At 35.3% G+C, this 10,824-nt stretch overlaps 1 protein-coding gene across 3 annotated transcripts; it reads right to left on the reverse strand.

The window, feature by feature from the left end:
- Positions 1-434: 434 nt before the first annotated feature.
- On the reverse strand, positions 435-9,712 carry LOC112518952 (tRNA-dihydrouridine(20/20a) synthase). 3 transcript variants are annotated; one of them, XM_025126766.1, is made up of 13 exons: positions 9,659-9,712; positions 7,679-7,913; positions 7,466-7,592; positions 5,958-6,085; positions 5,809-5,878; positions 5,607-5,709; positions 3,734-3,851; positions 3,473-3,554; positions 3,106-3,167; positions 2,816-2,888; positions 2,643-2,726; positions 1,901-1,981; positions 435-789 (listed from the first exon to the last, which is right to left on the reverse strand). In XM_025126766.1, the coding sequence occupies exons 2-13, from the start codon at positions 7,876-7,878 to the stop codon at positions 613-615; spliced, it is 1,305 nt and encodes a 434-aa protein (XP_024982534.1). In that variant the 5' UTR covers positions 7,879-7,913; positions 9,659-9,712; the 3' UTR covers positions 435-612. The 3 variants fall into 3 exon arrangements, 2 of the variants coding, with proteins under 2 accessions (XP_024982534.1, XP_024982536.1); XM_025126768.1 differs by having other exon boundaries at positions 7,679-7,801; positions 9,659-9,706; XR_003069884.1 differs by lacking the exon at positions 435-789 and adding an exon at positions 2,069-2,150 and having other exon boundaries at positions 1,900-1,981.
- Between the last annotated feature and the right edge of the window lie 1,112 nt (positions 9,713-10,824).

The following is a 10,824-nucleotide window of genomic DNA, read 5'->3' on the forward strand; positions in this document are numbered from 1 at the left end:
GTATGTATGTATGTATATGTATGTATGTATGTATGTATATGTATATGTATATGTATATGTATATGTATATGTATATATGTGTGTATATATGTGCATATATATATATATATATATGTGTGTGTATATACATGGTGTGACTTGGGATCATGTGAAATTAACCAAGGTTTTTCGTGAGACCTGTAAAACCAATTCTCAACCTTTGGATTATATCTACAATCTGACAATTTAAACATTCATAAACGCCACGAGATTTCTTAATAACCACAAAATTGCCATCGTGCAACTTTAGACCATTAACTTATAAAGTTGATCAATGAACATAAGTCGGTATATATATATAGGTATATATATGTGTCTACCACACACAAACTACAGTAGAAAGTTGCAACCTTACCTTCATCACAAGTGCAAGTCTTGACTCTACAATACAATCATGCAACAAATAAGGCGATATCCATGGTTAACATTTCATTTTGGTCAATCTTCTTGAACTTATAGTTATGTGGGATCTATTTCCCCAAAGAATGTCAACTAGGGTACAAATACAATTACAAATATGAGGTTAAGTATGCTACTATTTTATCCATCAAAATTTCGTAACCTCTCATCAAACTAAGCATACAACAATTCTTCTTCTTCTTCTTCCTTAACTGTATAAGGCAACGGTAGCAGATTCTTCGAATCAGCAAACTTATCTACACGAGTAGTAGATGATGTATCGACAACAGCCGAATCCAGAACTGAATCAGGAAATGCCATTATCGTCTCCTCCATCAGAGCTTTGAACGTCTACAAAGATAGTGAACCACATTATAATTATATCTGATGGGGGGTTTCTCAAACTAATGAATCAATCCTCCTCCATCTCAAAGAAAATGGAAGAATTTACATTTTGGGACATGTTATGCTAATTGCAACATTTCCTTTTTTAGCAAAGTTTCAAGGTAAATTTACCTATTTGTCCATACTTACTACTACCAGGTAGAAGTTGGGATATATGAGTTCTCTAACGAACAAAATGCATCAAAACGTAACCAAGTTTAGCTTAGATCCTATTTAGTACAACGATGATTTTATTTCTTTATTAGTGTAACAAACATCCAATTCTTCCTATTCCATACCCATTTTTCCTAATAAACGGGTTTCAGCCTGCATTGCATTGGTTGACTTTGATATTAAATTTTTCCATATAATCAAAAATAACTTGACAACCTGTCAAAAATGGGTATGAAATAGAAAGATTTGAACAAAAATGATATTGATATACTAGATAGTGTTTGACAGTTGCCGAATGATTTGGTGCAGAATGATTAAGTGGTCAGGATGATTAAGAGGCTTTCATGATATAGTGCAAAATGAAATATAATTGTTTGATAATTATTTACAATGAAATTAGGGCGCTGAATGGTTAAGGGAGGCACATGATACAAAATCATTCAGATGGACTTTTTTTTGCCAAACAAGATTTACCTCTTAAATATTCAGATACTGCCTCTTAATGGAACTATTAAGAGGTAAACAAACAAGACGAACTTTGTTACATTACGATGCAGTTTGGCCTTTTTAACCCATAGTATATACTTTTAGGACTTATTTACAGTTACCCTCAATAATACGTGTATTCATATAACCATTATAACATGAATCATATTCATAACCTGTTACGTACAATAACAGGTCTTTTAAGATTATAAAATTTTCACAAGTCCAATAGCACACGTGAACTCATCCAAACCAAACCAAGTGAGCCCAATATATCCCACTCAGAGGTGGATTCTTTGGGGGTGGACCTACCATCGACCCCAAAGAGTAGAGCGGCTGTTTTCATGAAAACTCCCTGGATTGGGAAAGTGTTAAACGTGAACTCATTAGTTAAACTTATTTACTAAAATATGCTTACCTTGCAATGATGGAAAGCAGAATCAGCTTTGCGCTTCCACACGCCGTTTCCAGGCTCCCCCCAAAAGAGACCATATAAAGGCTGCAGCATAGAGAAAGACCAATATGAAAATGACAAACTCGTATTATAATAGTACTTCTGCTATAAAAATAACTAAGTTGAACTTACATCGAGTGCTTTTTAGTATGTTCCCATAAAAAGATCTATTATCAAGTTCGGACAATTAAAGAGCACCATTCCCATTTTACCCCTAGGAATGCAAACCACGATTTTAGATCAACATTAAAGGGCTATTTCGTTAAATGACCTTCTATAGAAGTCACTTTCACAAACTAACCTTCTAGTGTTTTCCAGATTTTTACGGTGACACCTTTGAAGATTACTGAGATTTAAAATAAAGGTCACGCTCCTATGTGGAACTTATTTTTAAATAGCTAAATGTCCCCCCATTCATAAATCATGTTTGGAAATATGACATTGTTTAGAACGTAATTTCTAAACAATGTCCTCTAGTTAGCTGAATATTAGTAACAAACGAAACACAAAAGCAACATGCATGCTTTATCGTCATTTAAATTATTTCCAGAAAATAATGCAAGGACGAGCCTATGCAACAACAGCCACCCCCTTGTTTGTTGTTTTATTTTATGTTTTTGAGTTTTTCCCTTATTGGATTAGCTGCTCCTAGAAGTTGCAAATTAAGAAACTTTTCGCTTAACCAGATAACAAATAATACTTGTACCTTAACCAAATCCCGGAGACCTGGTTTACCATTTCCATATATTCCTACGACTGAATCAGCATAGACCTGATACTTCTCCAAGACCTACAAAAAGTTATTGGAAACAAATTTAGAGGCTTTAGATACCTATGAAACCCGGATTTTATATATTGAAAAACAATACTGTCACAAACCTGACGACAAGTCACCCCGCTAGGTGGTGCACCATAAATCGCAGTATCAACGTTCCCTAACATGGACCACGAACTGTTCAAAAATTGTACACACCTTTGGTCAAACTTGACTAACAGCATGTATAAAAAAGCAGAATAAAATTCAACGGTCAGGTCTTGACAGCTAGCAGAAGTGCTGTTATGAGAACAGGAATACGTAAATCTATAGTTTATATCATTATGTAGCAGTGAAGCAAGAATACAACGTCAAAACTATCAGTTAAAGAATACCAGAAGCTAAATGTTCATACTTGTGATAGGCAGCACGACCAACCATAACCCCATGAGCTCCTTCTTCTTGTGCTGCACGGATCTAGTATTGAATATCAAAAAGTATACGTAAGATACGGATTATGGAATGCGACAGTTACCATTTTACCAACAGAATTTTTGGAAAAGCTATGCTCAGCACTTTGAGTATCATACTGCTTGCTGTAATTCTTTAATAATCTTTAATACAATTCGGTTTTCCCTGAGCAATAGGGGGGCATGTAAAGTATATAAATATTCTTCTTGCTAAAATAATACAAAGTTCAATATGAGAAAAGAACACTGAGGCCAGCACGAGAGACACTAGGGAGAAGTAAGAAGGGAAAGATGAAGTCAATGAATACTTACCTCATCAATGCTAGTTATGCCTCCATTAATGGTGAAGCGGAGGTCTGGAAAATCACGAAGAAGAGCATAGAAGTACTCGTATCTGCATAATATACAACCAAAAAAAGTATGACAAGGATATCATAAAAATGAACGTAAAGGTGTCACTTGCGCAAGGGACTGTCAACTTCACTTCTTTTACATTTCACAATTATGGAAAAAATGAGCAGATTTGAGATTATCTGATGACTGAATAATGACCAAGTACAACTAGTTACATACTTCAAGGGAGGAATTTTCCGATTATCAGCAGGGCTAATTCCATTCAGCAAGGCCTTTCTGGAATGTATTACGAAATGCCTAGTTGGAGATTGAGAAGAAACTTTATATATGAAATCACCTGCAAACAAAAAGCAAAAAGATCAGGACAGTTGCAAAAGTACATGTACAAGGTCCTACGAAAACCTAAGCTGCCACATACAATGCAGTCCGTCTGTCCCAATACAAGTGCCTACATTTCTAATTTAGCTTGTCCCAAAATAAGGGTTCAATTTCAAAAGTAAGTGCCTACTTGCCAATTTTACTTTTAATCTCGAGGTGGAGAAATTCATTACTCCTTTATTATTAAGAATAAAATTGATATTTAGTTAATTAAAAAGTGTAATAATTACACATTTCGAACATTGGGTGTCTTTGTCATTGTAGACATTTATTTTGGGACGGAAAGAGTATATAACTATATATTACCAAAAACGTAATTTCTATGCTAGACAAATGGAGATCCCAGCAGAGATGGACCTAGAAAATTTTCAAATTGTGGCACCAATTGACTATAAACAAATATATGTATATTTTTCACAAAATCATCAATAGTCGGTTGGTTAGTTCATTGCTTTTCATCAATGAGGTCCCGGATTCAAGTTTTTTATTGCAAATTTTTTTTAGAAACATAATGAATCTGAAATTGAAAGCTAAAAACTAAGAAAATGAAACTAACAAGATTCGAACTCGGGTCTGAGGTAGAAGAAAAACCTTGCAAACCAACTCTACCAAGAAATTTTTTTGTTCTCATTGTAGTTTCAAAATACATACGGTGGCACACAACAAATTCATATGGTGGCACTTTTCACGACCCTATAATTTTTTACATTATGACGGAGGAACGAAGCAGTGGCCCGTGCCACCATATCTAATACAGTGGGTCCGTCCCTGGATCCCAGTTAACCATCATTTGAGGATAAAAGATACAGTTGACTCTGAATGCTATACGATGCTAATCTGACGCATTAAGTTTTCTGCTTCAAAGCAGCTTATATACAATGGACCAATTCATAACCTTCTATTCAACATTTTTTTAGTACAAAATACATCAGACCCCTCCCTTGTCTCTGTGAGACACATAGACCGCCTTAAAAGCACCAATTCTTTTGCTTGAATAAGCCTATGCATTAGAAGCTTCATCTTAATCAACCAAAAGAATATTTGAAGAACAAATGTGACAACTGCACTCTAAGTATAATAACTAAAAGCCGGATGCTTATTCTTGTTCTTTTAGCAGTAGCTATCTTCAGACTGATGTATGGGCACGGATAAACACAATTGAAATAAATGTTTCTGTTGTGATCAGTTTAATTGGAACGAATTTTCCAGGAAGACCTTTCTTCCTCTGCCCACGACCTCTTCATCGCCACTTGCCCACTCAATTTGATAAACGTATTTGATATATAAATCCTAACAATTTGAATGCATCGCAAAACAAAGTTGGGATTTACTACAGAAGTAAAGAATTGAAGGGGCTAAAAAAGAACAGAAAATTTTTTTCTAGTTCTCAAAAACATCTAATAAAATAGTATGTAAAAGCATTAGGTGGGAAAATGAACTGATCCTTACGATACTTAATCCAACAACTTGTGCACCCTCTAGGTGATAAAAAGAAGAACGTTGTTTAGCAAATAGCAAGGAAAAGCAACTAATAAGCACTTGCAAGTAAAAACTTAAAAATTTGGTTTTACCACAACATCTCTAAGATACCAAGACGTTTATTCCAATCCAAGCCAAGCCAAGCCAATATAGTTCAATATGAAGTATATCAATCTGTTTCCTCCATCAAAAAATATGAACAAACCAGTGGAAGGAAGAAGGAAAAATAACTTACATAGTTCATTGTACGAATCATGATCATCAACACCAATACGACATTTAACACTAACTGGAGCATCAGTGTTAGCAGCAATAACAGACATTGCCTCGGCAACAAACTTCCTTGCAAAAATCAACCTATCAAAATAATGCATAGACAGACAAACATATGTTCTACAATGGTTGAAGAAGCATGTAGCTAAAAAAGCAGGCCAAACCTTTGGATCAAGCATAAGACTCACACCAAAACACCCATGTCCAGCTACCTTTGGGCTAGGACATCCACAACTGGCAGAAGAAGAAATTTTAGCACATAAATGGATGAGGAAGGCAACTTGTAAGAGATATCTAATGAATTAGAACGCACTTTAAGTTAATCTCATCATAACCATATCTGTTTGCTAGTCGGGTTGCTTTTGCCAGATTTTCCAAGTTACTTCCACCAATTTGGAGTACTATAGGATGCTGGTCTGGAGAAAAAGCTAGAAATCTGTCCTGAGCAATCAAGAAGAACATGAGTCAGAGTCTGCAAAGACTAAGCATCAGAAACACCAAGAGTAGTTCATCTAAATACAGCCGTTCCAGCTAGCATGAGGATAAAAAGGTGCCCAAGTTAAATATAAACTAAATTATAGGTAGGAGACTTCTCTTGTTAGGCTTATCCTGACATCAGTATATTAAAGGTTGTTAACATCATACATAAACACACATGTACTTATATGTGTGTGTGTGATACACACACACGTATACCCACACGCACATGCATATATTTACACACCCACCCACACACTTATATATGTTCTTGTGTAAATATAATCATCATCTGCATTAAAATGGAACCAACTTTTCCCTTTCCTATTTTAGGGAACCAACTTCAAAACATTATTTTAGGGTTTGAGACAAACTTTTCATTTATTTAAGGACTCGTTTGCCTGATAACCTACAAAAGATGATGTGGAACAGGTAAAAGATGACGTGTCATTTTTTTAATATAAATTAAAATTACATGTCATTAATTTCTAAAACATAAATTAATATGCATTCCCACCCTCCAGCTCCCCAACTCCCGACTTCCTACCGCGACTACACCTCTCCGCCGACTACCCTCACCCTCCTTTTTTTTATTTGATGAGGACCCTCTGCCTCCCCCATCAACTACGAGTTGGTTTTTCTGTTCAATGCGTGGGTAAATAAGAAATGGGTAGAGGTGGTGTTGAGAGAGTTGGTTTTTTTCTGATGGTGACCCTCTGCCTCCCTCCATCAAAGACCAGTTGGTTGTTGCTCTCAATATACATTGAGATGGGTAGAGGTGGTGTGGAGAGAGTTGGTAGCAGATCTTGATGGAGATGGGTGGAGACTTGAGAGAGGCGTAGAAGAGAGGTTGTTGCCGGAGATTAATGGGGTGATTTACAGTCGTCGAAGTTGGGGTAGGTGTATGCAAACAGCCATCGGAAAGGGGTTGAAGATATGTAGACGGCGGGGTGGGCTGGGCTTTTTGTTTAACCTTTTCTTTTGTTCTGGAAATATTTTTTTCATTAAAAATTGTAAGAATATTCATTTAAGTTTTAATTTTTCCTTTTATCTTTTGACACATCATTTGAGCTAAATAGAGGTTACCTGCTGAACAGGTATACGAGTCCCTTAAATAAATTGAAAAAGTTTGTCTCACACCCTAAAATGAAGGTTTTAAAAGTTTGTCCCCCAAAATAGGAATAATTGGTTCCATTTTGATGCAATTTTCCCTTTTCCATATATATCTTCATTTGCAGTATTTGCTCATGTACTAGATATTTCTTTCTAAAAAACATTCATCCCTTCATTTTTCTACTCAAGTCTCACAGAAAACTTGAACATCCAAATGAATCGCTTGCTTACCAAATTCTTCTCCTGGTAAACAATTGTTTCTGCAGCAAGCATTTCTGTATAGAGCCATGCATGTTTTGATATAAGGCGCGCCACCGTCCTATAATGATTGTCTGTCCACTCCATCATTGGGGCAACACTGCGAACAAGTGACAAAACCAATGAAGGCCACTAAGGAAAGAAACAAAATGAACTTCTTCCATACAACCCCTCATAAATATTTACCTGAACCAAGGAGGTAGATATTGTTCCACAACCATCGCAGAATGTGGCTGGTGCTTCTGATGGTATGAGTATAATTTCCTTGATTTAGTAGTTGAAATTCCACAAACTAAATTTGAAGGCAATCTGCGATAGTTTTTTTGGGCAAAACAATAAGGAGGTGTAAAAGAAGAAAGCAAAGCATGTCCAGCAGACTTCATCATCCCTCTATTTAGATGGTAGCAGCACTTTCATGAACCTATCAATTGGATGAAGCTAACATTAAGAAGGATTTCCTAATAGCAACAACAGTGTCTAAACCTATACACAAGTGCTGCATAAATCTAATTCCATGTCTCCAATTTCTACCATTATGAGCAAATAAATACCAATAGTTTGGCTTGTTGCTGAATTCTCAGAATCAGCATCCTAGAACAAACAAGTACTTCTATGCTAAATTTCCTATATAAAAGGTAGAGTTGAGATTGTAAGAAAATAGACTATGGAATACCATGTTGAAGTTTATATAGTATTTTTCCTCCTCTAACCATTCCACAAATCACAATAATTCACCTTAGAGGTAATATAACTTGCTTTATCTAGTTCCTTTTTACAGGAAGATATGCATTGTGCAGCTTTATTCTTTTTATTTTATGAACAAGAAGATAAATATAATAAAACATGAATGACTAACAGAAACCCAGAAACTCAGCTTAGTACACTGCCAAACATGTCATGTGACCAATTCAAGCCAGGATGCATTCAATTAGTAAGTAACAAATCAACACATCATGCACCCAGCTGATTTTAGCAGACATGACCACTCATCAATTTACTTCAGAAAAAACACTCCAAAAGACTGGTGACCAATTGACAGTTTCCTTTCACAAACTCACTTACTGCAAAGTACCAATCTGGGCTAGATTTCACTTGATCAGTAGCTGTATGTTGAAGAGGTAGGGTTAGTACATCATGCCAATTGGGATCTAAATCTCGGTAGTATCAGAGCTCAAGAATGATCCCACCCAGGGTTCATTCCAACCAGGACTAGTAGGCGTGAAAAACACTTGATACTATAAATGAAAAATGGATGGTAAATGGGGCAGAAAGCCTATTTGCGGATAAGTTTACTTTAATTCTCACTGTGAAACAAGAACGGATGGGGTTTGTAACTTCTTAAACCTATTTACTTTGAAGTAATACCATCAATTATTCCCTCTATTCCAGAAAAGAAATCAGTTCCCTATAGGTCAAAATCAAACATGATAATTCTCGACCTCAAAATTAATAATCATCGTTTAGTTTTTCAATAAGTTTTAGCATCCATACAGAGTAACCGCTTTAAATAAATCATCTTTCATGCCACAACTATTCGGCAATCTATGTCGGTTTTAAATTGATCAAGTACTAGCCTTTTATGTATAACCTCAAAAGTAAAAAATGCTTCTAGTGCCAGAGGAATGAAAGAACATCAGCAAGAACAAGCTTATTAGGTATCACCTCCTAATGCAAAAAGACTCATTTAACTATAATATCCTTGAAACTTTTTATATGATCAACATTTATTGGTTAGTATAATTCATCAAGTAGATTAACTTTTGCTAAAATTTAATTCCACTCCTAGGCAAGTAAAAGGTAATCACTTTCGCAAACCTCATTCATTTAGTAACAAGATAATAAAAAAAATACTACTCCTCCCACCCCATAAAAGTGGCTAAAATATCATTCAATAACCACCAATTAGCACAAAGTAGAGCGATCCCAGTTTCACCAAAATCAACCATTTGTGATGATTACAACGAACATTTGGCCATTTCAACTTGAAGCTCTGCAAAATTTGCACATCCCAAAATGGGAATCGTTGCAAGTTTGACGGAGCAGTAAATAAAAGGAAGGATTATCAAACCATGGAAGAATTATTGAGCATTCATGTAATAACATAAACTCGAAGGAAAGATTACAATTAACAGAAAACGAAACGAAATAAAGGAGTTAGGGTTTTACGTGGAGCAAATCTGTGGTTGAATTGAGCCCTCGACAGAGAGACCGGTTGGCCGCAAAAGTCATTTCAAAGTCGGATGGGAAGTTAAAGCGGATATCCTTATAATTGCATCTGGACCCCTGCATTATGGAATTATATCAAATAAGCCCCTGATATTATTATGTAAATAATGGTGGAAATTTCAAATTGTTTATCTAAAAATTGATTGATTTAATTACATATTTCGTATCAAATTGATACAATTGAAAGATACTTACAAAAATTGACCAATCAAGAAAATCAAACGTTTGGTAGACAAAAATTGGAATACAATAATGGTATGAGGTGGATGCGACAGTGGTTCCGATGGTGGTTGTGTCATTGGCGACACCAATAGTGGCAACGGTGGCGGTGGTGGCAGTGACAACCATCAAGGAGGGATTGAATTAAATTGAGTAAATATAAGAGCATATTAATTTTTCTTAAAAATGGGATGAAGGGGTTGGAATTCCTTGCTAGAACATAAGAAATTTACATTCCACCATATGCAGGATTCGGATTACTTACCAAAATTTAAAGAATAAACCAAACACATAGATGAAATTTGGTCGATGTAATTAACCATTCTAATTCTTTCCAATTACATCCACTGACCAAATTTCAATTCCTTCAAATTTCAGTAAGTATAAGGTAGCGTTTGGTTCGTTTTAGTTGACCAATTCCTTCAAATTTGGTTAACAAAATCGACCACATTAATGGAAAGAATCATACACTACTTTATATTCAAACATTTACAATTGGTTTACTAAAAAAGTTATATTATTATATAAAAATCGTTATCCCAGTTGATAAATCACTAATAAAAACAAAAGAATTGGACAAAATTGTCAATTAACCCATTCTAAGTACATAAATTTCACCCAATTTCAATTTGACTTGTTATCTATTTTGTCACCTTTATTGAATGACCAGGGGCGGATTTAAAACTTCCTGGTAGGGGTAGGGGTAGGGGTCATAACTCATAGGCCCCCAATAAAATCCACCAAAATTTTCTAAAAACCCTATAATATTTTTGGTAAAATTTCTTATTGTGGCAAAGGCTCCAACTTGTTATCTCGATTTACTTGTTCCTCTAGTCATTTGATTCACTATGAGCCGATCGAAATTTGTTATAATACGTAATGTGTTC

This window comes from Cynara cardunculus (genome assembly GCF_001531365.2).
Source record: "Cynara cardunculus var. scolymus isolate 2C chromosome LG 10, CcrdV1, whole genome shotgun sequence".
Classification (NCBI taxonomy): domain Eukaryota; kingdom Viridiplantae; phylum Streptophyta; class Magnoliopsida; order Asterales; family Asteraceae; genus Cynara; species Cynara cardunculus.

Excerpts from the sequence above, each read along its gene's own strand:
- LOC112518952 (XM_025126766.1), bottom strand. The coding sequence starts at position 7,878 with ATGATGAAGTCTGCTGGACATGCTTTGCTTTCTTCTTTTACACCTCCT. Across the intron at positions 2,889-3,105 it reads GGTCGTGCTGCCTATCACAA|TTCGTGGTCCATGTTAGGGA; the intron begins GTATGAACATTT and ends ATTTTTGAACAG. Across the intron at positions 790-1,900 it reads CTGCTTTCCATCATTGCAAG|ACGTTCAAAGCTCTGATGGA; the intron begins GTAAGCATATTT and ends CTATCTTTGTAG.